The 25855-nt window shown below is 36.7% G+C and overlaps 1 protein-coding gene across 1 annotated transcript in view; it reads right to left on the bottom strand.

Annotated features, from left to right (window-relative positions):
- Positions 1-4511: 4511 nt before the first annotated feature.
- LOC111864743 (zinc finger protein 732) overlaps positions 4512-25855 on the bottom strand; it is a 34050-nt gene continuing 12706 nt past the window's right edge. The window contains exon 4 of the mRNA XM_023852236.2: positions 4512-5932. Within this exon, the coding sequence (XP_023708004.1) occupies positions 4958-5932 (975 nt within the window). The 3' untranslated portion in view covers positions 4512-4957. The remainder of the gene's footprint in view (positions 5933-25855) is intronic.

Consider the following 25855-nt stretch of genomic DNA (forward strand, 5'->3'; position numbering starts at 1 on the left):
GATGGAGTTTAGTAAATGGACATTGTTGCAACAGCATGGCAAGTTCCTTTTGCCATCTGCACACCTGACTGCATGACTACAACTGAAATAACACTATAGAACTTGCCTGGAAGACAAAGTTAATTCCACATAATACTGAGTACATTAACTTAAATACACTGTTCACATTATCAATTCATTGAGGTACAGTTTTCCTACTCTGTTATTCCATGGCAAGGGTCAGTAACACAGGCACAGATGCCCCTTCACAACTCAAAATTAGGAAAATTATGTTCGATATTTCTGACAAAAGACATAACAAATACATTTAATAATATTTGCTTTAGAAGTTATAAAATGACAACCTTGTTTCTGTAACTACGTACAAATAAATTATAGCAATAAATATTATTTTAATACATAAGTATAAGTTGGGGCAAAACAACAACATATCATAACAAAGTAACAACTCATAAAGTTTAAAGGAAATTTACATACTAGTTCTGGAATTTCCCCTCCAAAGAGACAATAATAATAATCATCATCATCTTCAACATAGGAAGGATTATGCCTATTGAGACCTACATGGATACTACAAAACTGAATCATTCTAACATATCAAAGGTATTCGAAAAACCATTTTTGGTTTGATTGACAAAAGGAAACAACCAACAAAATTTCTTGAAAAAAAAAAAACTCTCACGGTTGGAAGGTAATAATTTTTAGCTAATTGTTAAGACTTCTAATTTTGCCATCACTTGGTTGGAAGTTCACAACTATCTCTGTCCTAGCAGCAGTGCCAAGTATTAAGAAACATTAAGAAATGAGGAACATTGTGACACTTGCAATGTCAGCCTCAGAGATTCAGCATGTGCAGAAATTTTCACTTAATTTTTGCTAATATTTTATATATGTTAATTTTAATGAGATTTCATGTATTTCAGTTGCTTAGGAACTGGAGTTCTTCCTCTGTCACCACAGTACAGTTGCAGGTAACAATATAGAAGGCATACATGCCAGATTGGATCAATCTGATCAACGCTGGCACTTATTTAAATTTTATTTACTGAATATCCAAATAGTTTAGGCATAATTAAGGGTTCAATTTTCCTATACTACAGAAATTACAATGACCTAAATCATGGCAATTTATATATTACTACTGTATCCAGCTTCAAAAATATGAATAGGCGGGCAAATAATTTTAGACTGATAAAAAACTGGTGGTCATTCATTTGGTACTCTCAGCATAGCATTAATATTCTTACATATTTGTGCCATAATGGAGCCAGGGCTATCATCCTTACCTTCTATAGTAGTTGCTGCAAAGCAACAGAACAAAACACTTCAGAGACCTTCACAACATCCTGGAGTTGGAAACACATCCCCATAACAGCACAACTTAGCACAATAGACAAGACCAGTTCATTACAAATATTCCTCATGCTGTCTAGTTATCATTTCTCTGGCTATACAAACTGGAGAAAAGAGGAGATAGTTAAACTACAGTTCTGGCAAAATTGATGTGGAAGTGCAAACAGTATACTGTTCACCATCAAAACATATGCCACATATTTGTGTGGAATAATAAATAAATTAATGTAGTTACTTAGTTCTATACTTGTGATTGTATTTATTTAATGTATGCTGTATCATCAAATATGGCAGGGCCACTTTGAAGACAGAAGTACATTGACATAAGTTACCTTTATAAAATTAATACTATCATCAATGCTATTTACAAACTCATATCTCTCTCTCTGGAACATGTGGTATTATAACCTACAGGTGTACCAGAGCTCTTCCATTTTTTATTCTTGATGTTCAATTTGTGCCTACTAGTTAGGTATGCTTATAATATATGTAAACATATAATACAATACAATTTTCATTCATACATTAAGTGACTCTCATGAAGTTACCTATAATACATGTATGTGTATATTAGGGCTATAGAGATTGATTATCAACTGGTGGCTGGTACTGCACATATTATAGGAAATTTTCATACAAGCAGCCTTGCAAATGCTTGAACATAACAAAAGGACACTGTATATAACGCAAAAGACATATCCACACACCAGTACCTGTATATGTATGTCTTTCATCCCCACATGAGCACAAGTCCGTACATAGAATGAGTATTAAATAGACTTACTGATGGCCCTACAGGAATCAAAGCAGTAAAAATAACTCTGTACCTGACTAGGAGCTGCTCTGTTGTACTTTGTAAGAGACAACACAATGTTATACTGTCTCTTTGACCAAAATTATGACAATCAGAGTTAATATTTTGTACTATAAACTGATCACAGTTCAGTCTTATTTTATGAACGTCATATGTGGCTCCCTCTATATTATAAAAACAATTATTACTCTAAATCTTCAGATTAAAAAATATAACATTACTGACCCCTGCCATTTGTATATAAACCAGTCTTCTAAATTCAAATGCAATTTACATACATTTGTAAAAGCTGTGCAGAAGAGTATGCCAGCAGAACATCTTTTAAAATGTTTCACAAGGAAATAATTTTAATATGTGTATATATATATATATATTCTGAAGCTAATTTATCCCAAGGAAATATGCCAGTACTCATTCTACAACACTTTTTCAAATCTAAACCAAATGAGTGGTTTGGCCGTGCAGATTCTTTGCATCACAGTGTACAAATATTTATCAGTTACTAACCACCTCTGAATCAAGAAAAATTGTCTGTATAACATCAGATTTTAGCACTAAATTCAATGCAATGAATAATTGACTGCAATTTACATTCACACAATGTGCAGTGCAGTTATTCCACAAACTAATTTTATTAAAAAAAAAAACAGTTTTCAGCTTTGCACGCATTGAAGCTTCATGACTAGCATCGCAAATATGGGGTTATGTCCCATTAAGAACACATATAAAGTAAATTATCAACCACTACATTAACAGAATGTATAACTGATGCAGAGCACACTACTTCTGGTGCATTCACTTTCATTTGCTTAATTATCTCAGAAACTGCAAGAATTATATGAAAAGTGTATTTGGACAAAAAATATGTATTTCAGATCTCTCCACAACTTTTGTTTGACACAATAATTCCAATAATTCTTCTAAATTCAATCCAATTGATCCGAACTGATCCCACCTCTGACAGAAGTTGTCGCGCTGCATAGGCAACACGCGACAATATCCTGCTACAATAAATAAATAAATAAATAAATTATTCAGCGACAGCAAATTACATGTGTTATCTGAACATAAATTAATTCAGATTAGTTAGTTCATTATGCCCAATTTAAACCCAAACTGGAATGTACTCACAAGATTTTAATTTACCTCCTGAATATCAAATTTCAACCACTCCTGAGCTGTTACATTCATATAAAAATACACAGGCTCAATTTTGAAAATAAACTCGCAATTTTATGTTGCAAATGCAAAACCTAATTGTTGAGCATGAAAGAAGAACATTTTTACTTACAATGTTACTGTTGAATAACAACAGATAAAAAAAACTAATAAGCAATAATGATATAGGCTGACTGAAACATTGCCATACACCTAGTGTAAATATTTCATTTGCTCATTTTCACAGCGTTCTTTAGTTAGCATATTACCACTGCATATTGTGAACAGACTGTAGTAAAATATAAAATATAGGTATTTTTCTTAATTTTTAAACAACGAAATCAATTATATATAGAGAAGAATTGTATTCTATCCTACATCGGTTGTTACCCTAATTTGTACTGCCACCTCACTCCTGCATTCATTTCTAATATTTTACGTTAAGGAAATCGTGTGTGTGTTCAATGCTGGGAAACTACAACACATTCAGTAAAAAAAATCTGCTATCCATATCAGAGGTGAAATTCTTGGCCATATTGAAGTCATATTCTCTTACCACAAGCACAAATTTGCTACAAATATCCCTTGTTTTATGATCACTCAATCTATAAATTTTCTCTTCAATGGAGTGTGTTAATTTGTACCTGTGTTCCACTTAAGAACTTAACTTTTGCTGCAATCAAAAATTTGTATTGGTAAGATTTTTTTTGAAGGCAAAGAAATACATACCCAATATGTTGAGAGATGAAGAGTTATGATAAATGTTAGAAACATCTTTTTCTCTGTAATATTTGTGCAGTGTATCCACCATAATAGTTACAAATTGAGCTTCTGATGCGCACCACACTGCCTTTGTAGTCGGTCAGTCAGTCAGTTAAATTGCAGCTGGCCTTTGCCAGCAGAGCCATTCCTGGCTTCAGTCTCCTTGAGATCCATGACCAAGATTTTTATTCTCCACTAAACATTTACTATGAAAACATTGAATAAAAATATTGGGTTTTTTCTTGGACTTGTCAGCAAGTAAGCAACTTTTAAGTGTAAAATAATATTTACTTATTAGTTACAGAGCTGACTGCTTCTTGAGAAACTGTCAATTGCGCAGCTACTCAAGAACTTCCCAGTATTTTATGGAACCCAAAGGTTCATTGCCATGTTCAAGAGTCCTCCACCAGTCCCTATCCTGAGCCAGATTGATCCAGTCCATACAATCTCTAAGATATACTTTAATATTGTCCACCCACCTACACTGTAAAATAATGGGAATATAAATTCTGATTTATGAATTTTCACCTTACGAACAGTTTTCATAAAACAAACTATCTTTGTAAACTGTGGGATACCTGTACTTCTGTTCAACCTTATATATTAGTTAATCTCACTCACACAATATAGGTAATATACGTACACTTCTGATTCTAAGTGGTTATCAATCCAAACATGTGAAATGCAGGATTAAAAGGTCTATTCTTTTAGGAGAATACACAACCCAGTGACGTATATATCCATTTACATGCAAACAACATGAATGCCCGGCAGAATGAGAAAAAAATATCAGTGAAAAGAAATGAATAATGGTATCCTCAATATGCTGCTCATTTGAAGGACCTGGTTGGGATAAATCTTCTTCAAGGACTACTGGCGAGGTATGGGAAACAGCAATATCTCAGGGTTCTGACCAAGACGAGATAAGGATATATCAGAATCCTCCTCTTGTTTCCCTTCTCCATCTTCTATTTTATATGAGCAGCTGCTCTCAAAGTTAGGACTGGGCAGTTGCTTTTGGTTAGAGATGACATTCTGACCAGATTCCAAGCCAAGTTTGTCATTCATGCCACGTGGAACAGAACAGAAATTGTACACAGTATAGCTCTTGTTGTTGCTGTGAGTCTTGCGGTGTCTTGTTAGTTTATCCTTGCGGCAGAATGCCATAGCACACAAGTCACAGTTATATGGTTTAACATCAGCGTGGGTTTTTGAGTGACGATTTAGTTCAGCTTTTGAGAAGAATGACTTGTAGCAAACGGGGCAACACCAAGGACGTTCTCCTGTGTGACACATGGCATGTCGAGCCAGCTCATCACTACGGAGAAATGTGGCAGGACAAAGTTCACAAGCATGATGGCGTTGTTCAGCATGGATCTTTTCATGGCGAGTCAATTTGTCTCGCCGTGAGAACCGCTTACCACAAATACTGCATGCAAATGGACGTTCACCAGAGTGTACCTTTTCATGCCGAAGTAGTTCTCGTCTACGGGCAAATGCCTTGGTGCACAAATTACAACGATGTGCACGTATACCTGTATGTAGCTGCATGTGAGTCCGCAAATAAGCCCGGTCAGAAAATGATTTAAAGCACACTTCACAGAAGAATGGTTTTAAAACTCTGCCACCTGCAAGTGCATTTTCTTCAAAACACTCTTTGTTCCTTCTCATGACAGCACCAGGTGGTGAAGTTCTATGGATGTCCTGTGCACTGATTCGTTCTTTAACTTCCATCTGATATGGGTCCACAGTCACCACAACAGACTCAACATTGGATTGTTTATCCTGGGAACTGTCATTATCTACTGAATGTTGTGCATCCTCTTCTTTTTTTACATGGGCAGTCTGTGAGGGGGGAAACACACAGTAAAATTTCTGTAGCAATTTTGAATGCTGTATTACATTTCCAAGGATCATGAAATTCAGAAAATGCACAAGACTCTAAATAAAAAAGAATCTAGTAAAATTTAGTAAATGCTTTTTTTAATACATGCATCAACTGAATCAATATAGTGGAGACTGTGCCTGTCTGTCTGTCTATCCATCCATCCACATATTTCAACTTGGTAACTGCTGGATAGAATTTGATGAAATCTAATATTATAATCATTAAAAATTTGTAGCATCATTCTGATTTTCATAATATCAACATCATAGAAATCTACTTTTATATGGGAATATTATGCAATAAAATCATGTGTAAACTCTGTGTAATCTGATATAGACTGCAATTTTCTAATCTCATTTTTGTATTTTATGTTTTGTAATAAAGAGGCTTGTACAGTGTACCACTACATACACCACAGAAGAAAGCTCCAAAGAAAACTGTATTGTCTCATAAGAGTTCTGGAAAAGGTTCATATTTGAAACCAAAATTAAGTACACTTAGTACTATTAATAAGAACATAATACTCACTAGAATCCTGTGTCCATTTCTTTTTATCAGGTCATCAATATTTATAAAGCACTTGCCCTACTGCCTTGTAAAAATGTCAACAATGGCTGTACACAAGTTTTCCAGCACTTAGGTTCTGTTCTGAGTTTAACACCGATATTTCTAACATAATGAAAGTAGCCTGAATTTTATATCTCAGTACCATGCAAGGGACAAACAGGACGGAGAAACCAATAACATACCGATTTTGCCTTGAGGATCAGTAGTTTTACAGATTTTCAGGGCAGAGATCTCTGTAATACATTCAAGGAACCAAACACATCAGATACATACATCAAGCACATTATAGCAGCAAAGTAACTTACTACAACTAGCACTAGGTTACCTGGGATGAGACAAAATGAGAGAAATGCTTATAATAGATTACAATGAAAAAAAGAACTGCTCATTGTTGCAAGATAAAAAAATTAACTTGTCTACTAAGATGCCTCGTAGCGGTCTCCCTAGTCTAGAGGTAACGTTCCCACCTCATGACTCGTAGTACGCGGGTTCAAATCCCCGGCGGAGGTCGTCGAATTTTTAAGGGTGGAAAAATTCAGGGAACAAGTCCTCTGGGAGGGACTTTAAGCTGTGGGTCCCGTGTCGTAGCTTTACGGCACGTAAAAGAACCTCATACCTCCAAAGGAGGTCACTCAGCAAAATTGCGGACGTTTCCTGCCCAACAGCAGTCTCTAATACCTCCGGTAGAGGGGGGAAGCATTATAGATACTTCTCAGCCAGCAGAGCCGGTCTCGCTGGCTGGGCGGGACTGATGGTAAGCACCAATACCGGTAGGATATAGAGACTGGTAGAAATCATAGAGGGAAGCACAATGGACCACTACAGGTCTAAGTGCATGGGGAAACCCATCCTCTCCAAATAACTAACTAGATGCCTCGTGCCTACACTAATTTCAGTTACAAAGGCATTGGGATTGCAGTATGGCATCTCTCGAGTTCAATGAGTAGTAAATTCTAAAGGGTTCTGATAATGCTGTATTACACCTAATAGTACTAGCCTTCTAGAAACCAGGGTAGCTCAGTCTATGGGCTGCATGACCAAGGGGTCACGGTTCGAGTCCCAATAGGGGAAAGAATTTTCACTTCTCCATGTCATCTAGACCAGCTCTGGGGCCCACCCAGCCTCCTATCGAATGGGTACTGGGGACTCTTTCCCTGGGAATAAAGAGGCCATGCCATGAAGCTGACAACTCACCTCCAACTATGGTCGACATCAAGAAAATGTGGGTCTATACATCCAATCCCCCATAAGTCTTCACGGCATAGTACTTAATTAGTTGACTTTACCTTGCCTTCAGTACTAGCTAACTGGACTTTGTCCACCATCAAATAATCTCAAATGGAAAACAACACTTGGGTAGGTGAGTTTGTTCCCCATCTTCACATGATGCATACCTACATGGTGAATCTGTTACAAAGAGTTGATCTCAGTCACTGCACTGTACTGGAGCTCATAATTTTGTTTAGTTCTTTCTAACAGATCCAACTAAGTGGGTGACCCTCACCTGAGAACAAAAGCAGATTCAGCCCCCAGAAAGTTGTGTTTCATTTTAAAGCATCAAACGGTGGACATACTTCCGAATGATAGTAATACAAGGTTAACAGGTTAGTGATTCAACAGCCAGAAACTGAGTTCTATATGGCAGATCTGCATACATGCTGGTACAAATGCCTCAACAAACTACATGACTGCACGAGTACAGTAATATCTAAAGCAAAGTAACTATTTGCTCATGCTTAGAAATATCAGCTATCATGCAACAATGTAAGTAAGAAGTTTCTAAAGAAATACCATGAATTCAAATCCAGGTGCAATTTATAGCAATATACATATAAAATAACAAAACATAAAAAAATGTTTTATTTATTTATTCTTGACTTATTTAACATAAGTGTCAATTGCTAAGATTATGGATGCTCAAATGGTCAGCTGATTAGGGAATGATGAATCTGAAAGGATGTGGAAGTGTTTATGACCTAACATAATAATAATAATAATAATAATAATAATAATATATGACTGATGAAATACCGGATTATGTGGTTAAAAATGTATAGAAGCGGTTAAAATGCCATTAGCCCACATTCATAATGCCTCTCTAGAAGCAGGTATTTTCCCAGAGAGATTTAAGACAGCAAAAGTAAAACCACTTCATAAAAAGGGCAACAAGAAGGATATGAAAAATTATAGACCAATATCCCTTTCATGTGCTTTCTCGAAAATCTTGGAAAAGTTGATGCATAATAGGTTACTCTCCTTTTTGACAAGAAATACCATATTAACAGAGGCCCAACATGGATTTAGGATGAATAGGTCGACTGAGACTGCAATTTACTCTTTTCTAGCAAACATACAGGAATCAGCTGAGAAAAAAGAAAACAGGTCTGAATTTTTTTTTTATTTAACTAAAGCGTATGATGCCATAAACCATGACACCTTACTTTCTAAATTACAAACATATGGAGTTAGATGTGTGGCAAACTTATGATTTAAATCATATTTGGCTCACCAGAAGCAAGTTGTTGAAATAAGTTGTGATGGCAAAAAATGTAAATCGGCTCCAAGAGAAGTTAAATATGGAGTACCAAAGGGTTCAGTGCTTGGACCATTATTATTTTTATTATACATAAATGATCTGCCTTTGAATATCAAAGAGGCGAGGATAGTTTTGTTTGCAGATGATATAAATATTTTGGTAACAGCTGAAAAGGGACATATCCTGCAGCAAAAGATAGATAAAGTCATGAATGAGTTAAATGGATGGTTCAATGCAAATAATCTTATATTGAATACAGAGAAAACAATAGCAATGGCATTTCACAATAGATAGGGAAGAGATTTGATGAAACCTCAAATCAAATTTGGCAAAATGGAGATCTCCTATAAATGTGAAACGAAATTTCTAGGTATACATGTTGGCGAGCATATGGAGTGGAAAGCACATACGATGTTCTTAAGCTCAAAACTTCATAAAGTCTGTTACATGATAAAATCCCTTAGGGATGTAACAAGCCGACAGGTTATAAGGAGTATTTACTTTGCTCACTTCCATGCTTATTTGAAGTATGGTTTAATTTTCTGGGGTAGCGACCCAAAAAGTAAAATTATATTTTAACTGCAGAAACGAATTGTTAGAATAATTAGTGGTGTGAGTAGATTAGCATCATGTAGACAACTTTNCTATACAATAAAATACCACATAAAATTAGGGAGATAGAAAAAATGAGACAGTTTAAAAAGTAATGAGGTCATATTTGGTACAACATACGTTTTATTCTGTAGAGGAATATATGTTAAACTAAAGATGGTATGTTTGTGAAAGGGGGTATTTATTTTTAATTATAGGAATTGAACTATTTTATGTTTAATGTGTATGGAACGTTTTCCTATGACAGTGAGTTGATGAGGAAGTAGAATGGATTGGTTGATTGACTGATTGATTGACTGATGTGAAATGGACTGAACTGGTTACTCTGTTGGGGAATTTATGTTGTCTTAAATTTTTAATATAGTTTTATATGGTATGTTGGACATGTACACAATTTGTGTATGTAGTTAAATATTATAGTATTGTTGACTTTTATACAAATAATTTGACTTGTTCTATATCTGGAGGCTGTATTGCAAAATGTGGATTTCTGGAACCAATAAAAATATGAATATAAATAAATTATTATTCTGGAATTTGCATGAGGAACTGAGGAAAGTTATGAAAAATCTGTCAGGATAACTGGTCTCCAGGTAAAAGGTAAAGCTGTCCCTGTAACAGGCCGTGAAGGGCCATAGGGTTGTGAGATGTCGAGACTCCCACATTTTCTCTAAACAATCGGCTCACAGATGGCAGTAAGACTGTCAGTCTTACACACCAGCCGCGCTTAACACCCCAGGAAGATTCCTGGTATTCATTTTTGTGAGAGGCTAAGTCTACCCCAGGGCCATAGTGTGACTGGAATGATTAGGTCAACTGAAAAATCCACCTGATTGGGACTCAAAACCCGTGACCTCCCAGCTTGTAGCACAGTAAACTGTTCATTGTTGTGCTGTTAATTACATATTTCTTAGGTCACTAAGACAGATGCAAGGAAAAATATCTTTAAAATTAAGATTCATGCTCCTACAGTAAAATAATTCATTAAAGAATGACAAAATGTATGGTATTCTTGCTCAGAGCATATCACACATGTAGCTCATCACATTAACTTTTAAAGTAATCTACGTAATTCATGAACACATGCTAGGAGAGGGAAATGATCATGTAGATATTTAATGGTCAGTGATTAGCCTTTCCCCTCTTAGTCAATCCAAGACATGCTAGACCAGGCAGCAACATTCTTTACCTTCTATCATCAGATTTAAGGTTAATATAGACAGACAGTACTGTATTTGGTGGATTATCATCAAGTTTCTTACTTAACGATGCTGTGAGTTTTGAGACCATACAGCATTTATGGTTGGGTGATTAATGAATATGAAGCAGTTGGTGGAATTAGAGTTGGCAGGGTAAGTGGAAGTACTCAGAGAAAACCCGCCCCAGTGCTACGCTGTCTACCATAAATCTCGCATCACCTGGCCTGGGACTGGGCCTGGGCCACTGGATAGGAGCAATTTAATTCTTGATATATGCATTATGGTTTTCAGATTACCTATAGTAGCTTCACAAAGAAAGGCGCTTAATCGGCTGCAATGAAACCTTTTAAATCACCCCTTCATCTCTCCAGTAAAATATTTTATACATCAACAGAAGAAAGGGGGGGGGAACTTAGATGCACTGAGAAGGGGCATATGTCACTTTTTACAGCATACCATGGATGAGAACAGACTGATTTGCAATCAGGTCTCACCCCTATTTTCAAAAGGTGAAACTTCAGAATAAAAGGCCTGACACATTGCTCATTAATGCAATATGACAAAATAATTTTCAGTATTGTATTATAAAGGTTGAAATCCATCTCAAAAAGTACAAAGAAAAACAACAAATGTATTGAAAAAACAACCAGAATGGCTACACGCAGCAAAAAGGAAAAAACCAATGCACCAAAACACATACACCAGACCCACGATATGTGTGCAAGAAAAAGGAACAATGATAAAAAATAACCTATAAATGATTTTATATGCATTTTACATTACTTGTAAAATGCAAAATACAAGTGCGCAATAACAGAGCAGCAGTTTTCATCTATAATCTTATAAATCTGATGGCCATTTAAACCGAACCATGTAGTGTTAAATAAATAATAAAAACAGAAAAGAAAATCAAATTGTGAATTCAATATATGGACAGAGGTGCACAGAAACGGTGCAGCGAAAATCCTAAAACTTGGGGGGGGGGATTTGTTTCATAATGAACTAAACTTTATTCTGATCCTTTTTTAATGCTGAAAACGTATTTAAGCATGTAGATAATCTAATGCTATGGAAACTGGAGTTAATATATATTTCTTGACCTGCATCCCAGAATGTTCATACTACACAGGTTGGTAACTCTACGGTGATTACGTGAGAGGCAGCCTGTCTAAAGTTCAGTCTGGTTACTGGCTTTCCTGACAGGTGTTTCATGGTTTTTCTACTCAGTCCTCGCATATACTGGGATAGTATTGCTGCATTTGAATATACCAAGAATACCTAGTTCCAAATTCTTTTGCACTCACAATTCTGATCACCTTCCCACCTCACCTGATTCTATATAATCTCCACAACTAACTAAACTAACTTCATGGAGCTGAGCCCTTCTGGAGAAGCCACCAGTTGTGCAGCTATTCAAGAATTCCCAGCATTTTATGAAACCCAAATGTTTATTACCATGTTCACAAGAGCCCTCCACTGTTCCATACCCTGAGCCAGATCAATCCAATCCATACCATCCCATCCTCCATCTCCAAGATCCATTTTAATATCGTTCACCTACCTATGTCTTGGTCTTCCCAGTGGTGTCTTTCCTCCTGACTTCCCCACCAATATCCTGCACACATTCCTCTTCGTCCCATTCGTGCTACATGCCCTGCCCATCTCATCCTCTTGACTTGATCATTCCAATTATACTTGACAAAGTGTACAAGTTATGAAGCTCCTCATTATGCAGCTTTCTCCAACCTGCCATCATTTCATCTCTCTTTGGTCCAAATATTCTCCCCAGCACCCTGTTCTCAAACACACCTAGTTCACAATCCTCCATTAATGTCAGAGACCAAGTTTCACACCAATACAGAACCATAAGCAAAATTATACGTTTGTCTGTTCAAAGTTTTATGTTTTTCGAGAGCAGACGAGAAGACAATATGTTTGGACTGAATGGTAGCAAGCACTATCCGAGTTCAGTCTCCTCTTAATTTCCTCCCCAATCAAATTTTGATTTGTTACTGTCATTCCCAAATATTTGAACTGTGTCACATTTTCACAGTATATATAACCTCCACAGTTAAAATAGAATTGTCAAATAATATTAGAATTTATCAATCAATGTAAGTTTCATTAATTTAATTTGCTTAACCTCCTGAGGTAGTATACATCCATACTGGAGATAGATTCTACAAAAAAAAATTACTTCTCCTTATAAAGGGATGAGCCTGGCTACCATTATAAATGGCAGAAGTAACTTTTAACTTTAAGTTTTAGGTAGTATGTTGGTATCACCCTACAAGCTTACAGAGTGTCATAATGCAAGACCACAATATAAATCTTTACCACTGTGGAAACCCCAGATTTTATAAAGGCTCACTAATTTTAAAATGTTCATTAGTCTATCTCCAGATTATATGAAATAGATGCCATCTTGCATCAGAAATGAGATTTACCATTTCATCCCAGACAATTAAAACAGTTAAATAACTACATCGTATAAAGTTACTGTTTGCATTCTGTTGTATTACAATTAAAATAGTATTAAAACCTTAAACTACGTTTCATCGTCAAATGTCACAATATTTTTATTGATTAATTTAAAATCAGCACTACATATTGTGTTTGACGGTTGAATGTATTTAAGGTTTTAATATCTTTTTAATTACATCATATAAATTGATTTCCTGTGTATAAATCCCAACAGAGCAAATTTTAGCACTTCCTGCTTTAGTTACTATTCTTACAATGAATTTGGAACATTGTCTTCTTCTCTGAGGTTTCTGCCCATTAAGGGTTCCTCCTTCCAAGTTTTCATCTCTATTTTCTATATCTTCCTCAGACAGGACTTGGTTCCTCATTAATTTTTCCACAACCCCATTCCAGAGTTATGATCTACCCCTTCTCCAGCACCCTACTGGCCTGGTGAACAGTGTGCTTCCATTCAACAAACATGTCCATATCAGTCATTTTTCATCCATCTGATCTTTTACTGTTTTTTCTAATTCATCCTCTTTTATAATCATTGCATTCCATTATCCTGAAGCATATTCATTATATGTCTCTTCCATAAGCCCACCTTTGTTACTAATAATAGTGTGTGTATATTTTTATTTATCAATCATGACTCTGGTTCATTTGTTGTTATAGATTCTACAGCATAGGAATCTATTCATTTCTTTGTAATTATACCTGCATTTTGATTTCACAAGGTTGAATTCAGTATTCTAGTTGCAGATCATCCCTTCCTCATTTTGTTGCATGCATCTTCCTGGCTTATTCCAGGTTAGGTAAAGCAGCCCATTTTTTAATTAATTAAGCACCATGCCATGAAGTCATGAGAGAGAGTGAAACTATAGCTACACCATTCTTGACCTTGGCACTAGATGAAGGTGAGTTGTCAGCAGCATGCCCCAGAGCTGGTGTGAACACACTGGAGAAGGGAAAAATCTCTTTCCCTTTCCTGGAATCGAAGTTCAGCCATCCAACTCGTAGCAAGTCACTATAGCAACTGAGTTATCCTGGTTCTATCTCACTGGAGAGAACCTAAATACTGAAAACTGGAATACCCATTTATATTTTGTCTTTCAGTTTACAGATCTACTTGTTAAACATCTACGGACCTCCACTTCGTATCTTCTTCCAAAACCGTTTCTGTCAATACAGGCAGCAGCATCTTTAACTTGGGCAACAATTTATAATAAATTCCCCTTTTCCAGTAAGTATGGGGAATGAGGTTTGCAAATTACATGAATCTGCTGGTTGCACAGGAAAAAAATTCTTACATAAACCCAATACAAAGTCAAAACAATATGTTTTCATTTTCTTTCTGGCACAGAAGTCATCCTATTAAAACAATGGATTAATGAATGAAAGATCTTGAATATATATACTGTAACACAATCACAACTGCAATTAGAATCCACTCTAATGACACCTGTATGGAGGACAATGGGCAGTGATGCTAGTGGTGGTTGGAAGAACTACTGTATGGCAGGTAAACATATGCCCATCACAAATATGTTTTTGAATTACTTTATAAAATGGCAAATTTTCCTTATACTTTTTACCAGTTGAATGAGAACTTCAGATGCTTGGATACTGGATAACCAAGAGACTACTCTACTTGGAAGACATAATATTCAATCTCAGAAGCAAATTATCCTCTTTGCACTGTTCATGATTTCTTCAGTCTGCTAGGATTTTCTGCATTTATGACGGATCACAGCTGCTTTCTTTCTATCCATCATTTCAGATCCAATAATTGTTGCAATTATTAAATCTGAGATGACCAAGTACTATAGGCACTTATGGACATAATAACGCACCTTACAGTTCCTGTGGATTAGATTTACTTTTTGAATTACAACACAACATGTTTCATATAAACAAACTTGCACATAATTCCAATTTGATGGCATAAATGGGTCCTAGGACAACTATTATTTCCATGTTATTGTTTATGTTGTTCTACTTTCAAATTCAATTTCAGCAACTTATGATTCAACGAGGTAAGAAGCTAATCAACACTTATAAGACCATCATTAAATATTGTGTTACTACATTTATTTGTATGCTTATAATCTTCCCACTTTTGTTACATTAGGCTGCCATTATTTATGGAGAACAGGGACGGAGTCCTTGCCAACAACCAATGTTGTTCTTAAGCAAGCTATGAACACCACTCCTCTCTCTTTCAGTATTTGTTACATTTTGTTAATAGAAGAGTTTATTTGTTTGTATTTATTTATAGTTTATTTAATGACTGTCAGTAGCTCAAACTATAGCGTAAAATGTAGAATAACAAATGTTGTATTACTGCAGCTAATACGCATACGGTTGCAACTGGAGCAGCATGAAAAGCAAAAAGGAGGATTAAAAAAATTAACAGAATCATAAATGTAAGTACATGAATCATTCTGATTTAATATCGTAGGGTACGTAATTTAAACTGTAGCAGAAGCACCTGACAGGATGGAAGTCCAACAGATTTCATTTATAGAAAATTATTATAATAGGTGCAGGTATTGTGATCACATTCGTAAACTGTATTTTCAACTCTAATAAAAGCAATTTCATTAACTAAAAATCATTGGAATAATGCTGGAAGGAAAAATATTATCAACATTCATCAATGTGATACTGCATATCATTTAAATATCAACCACATATAAAAAAGTCAAAATTAGTATATAACAAGAAATGGATAATGCATTTTATTACATACCTGTATTGTGCAGGAAAACTTTTTGAGGAAAAATAATGGATAGTATTTCCACTGCACACTGATACAATATCACAGCAACTCTTCTAAGAGTTATTATTTAAAACAGTCTCTTATACAGGGAGGATTTTTACTTTGTAGACCGGTTCCAAAGCTCTGAGCTTCATGGTGGCTGGTGCGCTCCTTGCTACAAGGGACATATGAATTTTACCAATGAATCAGCATGCCTGGCAGACCTTAACGTTCGGAAAGAAAGGAAGTTCTTACATTTCTGTATTTATGTATCCCTGCAAGTGAAACCACACTTCGTCAGAAAAGTATATCAATTGTGGATTGATCTCACCTTTGACAACAGACTGTAAAAACTAACTGCAAAAATGAACCCTGCTAGCTGGATTGCACCGTTGCAATGTGTATGTGTGTATTACTGCTGTTTTATAAGATCTAAGCTTCAGAAATTCTGTTGCACTTCTTGGGCTAGACTCTGACACTCCAGTCTCTTGCGCTAGACATTTCAGTGATTTTCTAGGTGTATCTTTAAGTCTAGCTCCTGAGTCATCTAACTTTTCCTCAGGAAGCACTTGACGATTATGTTTTTGTTTCTTGTCTACTAACAGTCCCATTTATATAAGTTTCTTCACCAAACTGTCTGCTAGATCTTTCATCACAAAATTTATGTAAAGATTTTTACTGACACAGATCCATACTTCATGTAGGTTGCTCTAAAGTATACCACACCACGACAAACCACATGGCTCACTAACTGTAACTGAGAATAACTGGCTAATGGAGCTGATAACTGCTGCTGACAAATCATAAACAAACTCCCATGCATGAACTGAACTGCTCACTGTGAAACATAATGCTGTCAGACAGTCCACAAGTTAATTACATCCCTTAATTCAAAACATTATCAGCCATCAGGCATGCTGATTTATCACAAGAATTCATATGCTCCTCACAGCAATCGGCACACCGGTCAGTGTGAACTGGCCAACAATGTTAAAGAATTCTCTGTAGTTCTTGACTCCAAATTGTTGCTAGAGTCTGCTGTGGCATCAATACTGCATAACAGCCTGTAGTCACAGAAAATTGCACTACCTCCCTTCAACTTTCTCTTCAAGAAAGAAATCAAGTAATGCTGAACAAAGATCAACGCCAACTGAATCAACTACATTACCAACTGAATACAGCAGGAAGATGGAAATTGAAGGTATACTTTCAAAGTTATATTATGAACTCCGGCTCAAGTTATCTACTGAATAGATTTAAACAACAAAATTATTTTCGTTATAGATAGTGTGATTAGAGTTGTAAGGTGGAAACACATTATTACAGAGACAGAGAGCTGAATGTTGGGAGCACTTAACAGAAAGGGGGTTATGAAGACAATGGTGAACAAAATATCTTTGGAAACCAGAGTTCTACCAGAATGCTAATACAAGGGCAATTTCAAAAGTAATCTCCTATGAGTTTTTAACAAAATAAGCATTGCAAAGAAAAATATTATATATAGAAAATATGTACACACTTCAGCTATCTGTCAATGTAGTCACCACTGAAACTGAGGCGCTGTTATCGGGGAAAAAATTTTTGTGTGCCTGTGTCAAAGAACTCTGCTGCCTGTGAGCTGAGCCTTGTTTTGAAACTTTCCATCAGTTCCTCATTATTGCTGAAGCACTCTGATCTCAACCTGTTCTTCTGGTAGGTAAACAGGTGGTAGACACTCAAAGTGAGATCAGGGCTGTAGGCAGGGTGGTCAAACAACTCCCGGTTGAAATGCTCCAGCAGTGCTCAAATGTGAGCAGCTGTATGCAGAAGCAAACTGTCATGAAGGAGCACTACACCATTATGTCAGCATTCCACACCTTTTGTTCCAAATGGTCAGCCCTATGCACTTTTTTTAGTGTTTGCAGTATAATTCTGATGTTACTGTGGTCTCATGTTGCATGAATTCCACCATTAGAAATACTTTCCAGTCCAAGAAAACAGTTTGTTTAAACTTTTCCAACTTGTTTGGTGAATGTGCATACATCCACTGCTTTAACTGCTTTTTGTTTTCAACAGCAACAAATGAAATCCAGGTTTCATCACCTGTTACTAATGCAATGTAACTGAGAAATTCATCGCCAGCTTTGTGGTATCGTTATAAAAAAAGGCAAAGCCAAGCCATTTTCTGCATTTTGTGAGCACCCATCAGCATTTTCTAACCTGTGATAATCGCACAGAGATCACTGTGTGAAATTTGTGGAAATTCACATGAAACTTCTGAAATTGTGAAGTGCTGTCTTTCAGATTTTTTTTTTGTCAACACTTCGAACAAGATCATTCCTCACTACAGATGGCTGGCCAACCACTTCACTCTTCACCGCGAATATTTGTTCGCCCATCTTTGAACATTCTACACAACTATCTTTGTGTATCTTCACTCATTACATTTTGGGCTTAAACCGCGCCTAATTCATAATGGATTTCTGCAGAACTCACATTTTTAGCACGAAGAAAGCAAATAACATGAATTTCACAGCTGGCATGATTATCATTTACAGGACACATCATAGCTCAGTATGTAGAGACAAGTACAAACACTAGGTGACCAGTTATGTGATGGTTTACAAGGCAATGAGCCAAATGATGCTACCTTCCATGTCTGAGCTCTCACTTCCTCCTACATATGTTGCCTAAAACAAATGAAGGTTACTTTCCAAATAGCCCTCATAAAAGGTAAAGTTGTCCCTGGGCTTGATTAATTAAGCATCATGCCATGACGAAGTATGGGGAAGTGAAGGCACAGCAGCTCCATTCTTGACCTTGGCACTAGATGGAGGTGAATGGTCAGCTTCATGCCCCTACCATTATACTCCCAGGGAAGAAGCCGCACATATCCATTGTGTAGGACACTGGGTGGGCCCCAGAGCCAGTCTAGAAGCTGCGGAGAAGAAAAAAAATCTCCTGCCCCTGCTGGGAATCAAACCCTAGCCATCCAGCTCAAAGTCTGTCACTCTACTGACTGAGCTATCCCAGATTTCTTCAGGCTGCTATAATTTCTAACACTATTCATAGTCACCATCAGGAGTATAGCAGCAGCAAGCTGAGACTCGGGGCTGGCCAATGAACAACCTGAGACCCCATGCCATATGAATCACATTTGGCATTCCATTCATAAGCTCTTACCTGCTGTACTTAACATAAATTTTGAGTTTTATAATAAAAAATCAGAGTCCAATAAGTTATGGAAACATGATTTGAATCTGATTTGTTTCATTCTGGTCCGTCACACTAACAATTACAAATATAAATCACTCCGTCCAATGTGACCTGCAAGTTTTCTACTACATGAAAACTTAACACCCTTACATGTTTCGGTCTCTGTGGACCATCTTCAGAGGGCAAACATGACTACAAATAGGAAACCACCATCACATAAATTGTTTAGACGTAAAGTACGTACACTTATATGCTACAATACNTAGCATATAAGTGTATGTACTTTACGTCTAAACAATTTATGTGATGGTGGTTTCCTATTTGTAGTGATGTTTGCCCTCTGAAGATGGTCCACAGAGACCGAAACATGTAAGGGTGTTAAGTTTTCATGTAGTAGAAAACTTGCAGGTCACATTGGATGGAGTGATTTATATTTGTGATTTGAATCCATTCTTTAAAATCGGATTTTATAAACTGGTTGATTCTAATAACTATGCATCTACTGTACCACATTTTCTTCCATAAAACAGCAATATGACCTAGAAGTAGACCTTCGAAAGGAAAGCACTAAGGAAAATTTACAGGCCAGCTAGAGAAAAGGAAGGATGTTGGATTAAACACAATTAGGAACCACACAACCTATACAATGACCCTAAAATAGTGAAGACTGTTTCATGTGGCTAGGACACCAAACCATAGCAAAAGAGATATCTCCATGCAGGAAATGAACATTTACCAAGCCCAAAGGGACAAGGATGTCTGGAAGACCCAGCTTAAGGTGGATGGATGGTGTAGAAAAAGACCTCAGAATACTCAATATACAAGAATGGAAAATAAAGCGTTGGACAGGAACCTATGGAAGAGGACCATGGAGGAGGTCAAAACCCACAGAGGGTTGTAGCAGCAGTAAAGATGATACTGATGGCAGGGAAGATTTTCTCAGAACCTGTAAGTGATAAAATCTTCTCGGGATATCATATACGTCGGCGGGTTAAAAATTACCAGCATTTCAGGGACTTAAGGGTCAACATCAGACTCTTATGTCAGGGACAGAGACAGTCCATGAAATGTCAGTAATTTTTAACCAACTGACATGGCTGATAGCCCAACATTTTATTAAGTTTAGCTACTGTGAAAGCTTCAGACTGTACATCCTATATGTGCTTTATGCCAGGCTGATGTTGGTTACTATTCTTTACATATTTTAGGTCCAAAAAGAAAGAGAACTAGCTGCAGTGTTAAATCAAGCTTTACTCCTGTAAGATGGCTGTATTTAATTGTTACACTGTAGACTGAATATCATGGCCAAATGGTTAGAAATCCTGCCTTGTGTTCAGGTGGTTCCAGAATGAAATTTCTGCCCAGAGACTGGCTATCCTGACTGAGGTTTCTCATGGTTTTCCTTAGTCCCTCTACACAAATGCCAGGACAGTACCACAAATTCAGCTTTCACTGCTACCTTCTACATCCTTTCCTACTCATTAACCACTCAATCTTTCAACATTATACAATCTGAACTTCTGACAGTGCCATTAAATAGATAACAAATATGTATTCTATGCGGTAGCATAGTTGGTTAAGGCACTATGCTACAAGCCGGAAAGTTGCAGGATCAAATCCCGATGAGAGCATTGGATTTTTTCAATTTACCTAATTCTTCCAGCCTCACTATGGTCCTGGGGTTGACTCAGCCTCTAACAGAAATGAGTACAAGAAATACCCTTGGGAGTAAAGGGCGGCCGGCGCGTTGGGCTGACAATTTTACTGCCATCTATGAGCCGACTGTCTAGAAAATGTGGGAACCTCAACATCTCACAACCCTATGGGCCTCCATGGCCTGTTACAGGGATACCTTTACTTTTACTATAATGGATTCTACCAATGCTCTTCCACAGTCTTTAAAATTAAAGGAAGGCATATTACATTTTTCTAACCAAGAATGAATATTACGCAGAATGTTTCAACGATTGGTATACCTTATCTTTAACCAAAAATGAGTACATTTTGAAATGACTTTTTTAATAGGGCTCAATACTGACAAACAGTGGCATCTCATTAACTAAAAATGCCAAGACATACAACTTCCCAGTGCCTATTACTGAAACAAAGACATTTTTCTTGACATTTAACAATTAATTTAGTTTTCCCAGCAAAGATTAGACTGCATTTACAAACTTCCTTCACATGATCAAGAAATATATCTCCAAATTCAGCTTCAGCCTACAAAAATTCATCCAACTTACTCCCCTAATGCTCTACTTAGTAATGTAGAACACAACACAAAATTACAGTTTTAAAATAGTGTCATTTTCAGTTGCTATGCCAGGCAGAAAAGATCTGCTGAGAAGCAGTGGTGTCACTTGTCTTGATATTACGAATTCAGCTGGTTGGTCTAGAGATGACACTCTAAACTAGTATCTGGGAGATGTTTGGTTTAAATAATCCACAAAAGTAAAAACGTTCATACAGTTGTTTCACTCAGTATTTGGTTATTGTGAATAATAATAATAATAATAATAAATTTTTGTTTATGTGCTGTATTGTCCTGGAGGTGATGTTATGCACGTCACTATGATTACACGTGAAAGCCACTACCGCTGACAGTACTAACAATGCAATCTTTTTATGCAAGAAGACCAGTGGCCTTTCATCTAGGACACTTAACATTAACCCAGTACATCTATAGAAATTATTTTCAATGTTGCCTGAAATATTTAGCTCACATTTAAAGAGTTGGATGGGTGAACCCAACCTATACTGAAGTAAGTTCTTGGGATGCCACATACTCTGATAGAAAAGTATTGACATTTTGAAGGAACCTACTGCCTCCATCTTCAGGGTAGAAAATGAAGACACAACGTTCCTCCAAAATGTTGGTACCCATCTACCAGAGTACATGGCATCACATCCCTGAAGAAGGTAAAATATGTTATTTGCTTTCTCTTTAAATATAAGATATACACCTGACTACACAGTGCAACATCCCAGAGGACCATAATCATAACATTCACAGATACAAGAACCACAGATTTCAACTTATACTTTAAAGTTGGATCACAGTTCTGTGGTTAACACTCCCATTCTGCATTCAAGAAGTTTTGCATTAAGTGCTTGGTCCACAGGTAAGAGATCCTGATTGAGATCTTGAGGTTTTCATCAGTAAGTTAAAATTAGGCCACTTCTTTACACATCATTTTTAGCTCATCACACACAATCATTCTATTTTTGATGCTACATAACACATGCCTCTGAAATCGTGTTGTTAAATAAAGCAAAAATAGACAAATTTCAGGCTTTTTAAACATATCAAATGCGTTATGATGAAAATTTCACAAGTCATCATCATCGGTTACATTAAATTCTAATACTACATAATGCATGCTTGGTACTGAAAGAGGAAGACCAGTAAAAAGATTATGGTCTTCTGAGATGCGAGGCTATGCAATCTGAACGATGGATACAAACTTTCCTGTCACCTCCATCTTCAGATACAGGAGTCCTCTCACACCTTACAGATGGGGCTAGCAGGTTCCGCTACAGTGACAGTAACCATCTACCAATTCCGCAGTATCACATGTCAGAAGACTATAATCCTATACTCACTGCTGTGGAAATCTCAAATCTCACAAGATGATCAGCAATTTAATTTTACAGACACATTATCCCTGTAGAGATTTCTATATTAATAGTTGTATTTCAGTTACTACTTAAGCTCTAGTTTAAGACTTGGCATAAAAATTGTTCTTATGTCCCTTATATATAATGCAAAGAGAGCCTTTTATTTCAAACGACTCAGCAGCAAGAATTTAAACTTTGATTCCAAATTTCTTGTGTGTCCATACTGCATACCTGGTTTTTCCATTTTATCCTTGCTGAGTTTGGACTATACCCTTCATCAGCACAGTTTAATTACATATTGACACGCCTGATTCAAACCACCATTCAACTCAAAAACCTTTGTTTTCCATTCTTCTGTTCTGTATGGTTTAAAATTGGTCTCAGTATAACAACAGCGACCGAGGGCACTGGACAACAGGATGATGAGAAAAATATTTTGATCTAAGGGCAAGGCCATGACGAAAGGATGTGAAAAGTTACTGGATAATCATGAAGTTCATAATCTGAATTCTTTCCTGACTAGAGTGAAGCCTTATTTAATGTTCTCTGAATTACAGGTTTCCTTCATTTAATGTTCAATTGCAATCTCATTCTAAAAACTGCAGTGTTAAATTTCCTCCATTTAAGATTTTCCTCAGCTTAGAGCTCAATTCAACTGCTCCCCCAACAAATCTTAAAACAGTGGGGGCTACTCCCACTGCATTTCTTATTAGTGATAAAACTGTCCCTGTGCTTAACTAATTAAGCACTACGCCATGAAGATGTAGGGGGGAGTGGCTGTATAGATCCACATTTTCTTGACCTCGGCACTGGCTGGAGTGAGTGCTCAGATTCATGCCCCAGCCGCTTTAACCACAGGGAAAGAGCCCCAGAGCTGGTCTTGACGACGTACAGTAGAAAGAATTCTTGACCCCACCGGGACTCGAACTCCAACCCTTCAGTCATCCAGCCCATAGCTAGTCGCTATACTGACTACGCTATCCCGGTTGCCAGAACAAATGGGGTATATGAAAAATACATACAAAATTCTGACAGGAATACCTGAAGGGAACACATCACTTACAAGACCAGGGCTCAGACAGAAGCATAATATTAAATGAATTTTAAAGATATGAGGTAAGAGAGTTTGAGCTGGATTAATCTGGCTCTGGATATGGTACAGTGGCAAACTTTTATGAATATGGTAATAAACCTTCATGTTCCATAAAATGTAGAATGTTTATTGAATATGTGAGTGACTATTACCATCTGAAGAACTCTGCTCCATGGAGTTACTTATGCTGATGACTCCATGACCTATGCTTCATACAAAACCCACAATTTGGTGGCATAAAATTGTTTTCAGCTATTCTGTAGGTGGCGCAATTTTATTTAAATTTTTTGGTGCACACAGAAACAAAACCACTTTGTTACTTTGAAAGAGATATCTTTTGGAATAGGTCTACATACAGAAACTCTTAAAATTGAAATAACATTTGTCACTTGTACACTGCCTTATTTCAGACTATTACCTGCTTCATAAAATCATGTTTAAGGAACACCACATACATATGTAAAAAGACAGTAACTAATAACAATTGCAAACATACATGCAATATTAATAAAGAATGTGTACTGTATCTATAGTGTTTCCATTATTTTGTCCAGCCCCTGTATATTTCATAAAGTAAAGTGGATAAATGTTAACCTAGTGTTGTTTTCGTTACCTTAAATCACAATGTTAAAATGTCCACCATGAGCACCAATGCATTGCTGACAACAATGCTGAAGAGAGTAGGATTCTTCTTATATTACTGATGGTGGAACACCATCAGAGGCAATATGAATTTGTGTTTCAGGTCCTGCAGTGTTCTTGGTTTTGTGTTATACAGTGTTCTTTATCTTTTAATATCTATCAACACAAATGTGTGTACTGGGCCTCAGAAAACCCAGATGTAATGAAAGAGCATGCAGTTAAATTACCATGGATAAAACAGAAATGCAGAAAAATGAGGTGTCAGTTTTAGGTGTCAGTAAAGTGCAATGGAAAGGACAAGGTGAAATAAGAAGTGGTGATTATACAGTGTATTATTCTGGAGGTGAACGGGCTGAAAAGGGTGTGGCAATAGTGGTGCATAAAAGTGTAGTGAGGAGTGTTGTTAAGAATGTTAAGGAGTGTTTTTGTAATGACAGAATTATTGCTGTCAAGTTAAAGGCGGAACAAGTAGATATACTGATTATGCAAGTGTACATGCCAACATCAGAGTATGAAGATGATGAAGTGGAAAAACTGTATGACACAATTGAAGAAATTCTTCAGGAAGATGGAAGAGGTGACACAAACAGCATCACATTAGGAGACTGGAATAGCATTGTTGGAGATGAATCATATCAGAATACTGTTGGATCACATGGACTAGGAAGACGGAATCACAGGGGTCAAATGTTTATTGACTTCTGTGAAAGAAATGGACTGATTGTTACCAATACTTGGTTCAAGAAGCCAAAGAGAAGACTTTACACACGGAAGGCACCTGGGGATTGGAGGCGGCATCAGCTGGACTACATCCTTGTGAAACATCGATTCAGAAACAGTGTGAAGGATGTGAAGACGCTGCCTAGGACAGATATTGACTCTGACCACAACTTACTTGTTGCCAAGTTTCAAACCAGGTTGAAGAAAATTATAAGATTACAAAAGTGCAGACCTAGATGGGATTTGGAGAAGTTATATGCTCAAAGACAAAGTGTGCAGGAGACCCTAGAAGAGAAACTCAGTGCAATTGAAGGTGAAAGCAGAAATGCTGAAGTGCAGTGGAACAATATAAAAGAATGCATGTTAGATACTATTAGCGAATTGGTTGGTAAAGTTGAGAAGATAGCAAGAAAACCATGGGTTAAACAGGAGATGATGAGTAAAATGGAGGAGCGAAGGAAATGGAAGAAT

Source organism: Cryptotermes secundus, unplaced genomic scaffold (genome assembly GCF_002891405.2).
Source record: "Cryptotermes secundus unplaced genomic scaffold, Csec_1.0 scaffold780, whole genome shotgun sequence".
Lineage (NCBI taxonomy): Eukaryota > Metazoa > Arthropoda > Insecta > Blattodea > Kalotermitidae > Cryptotermes > Cryptotermes secundus.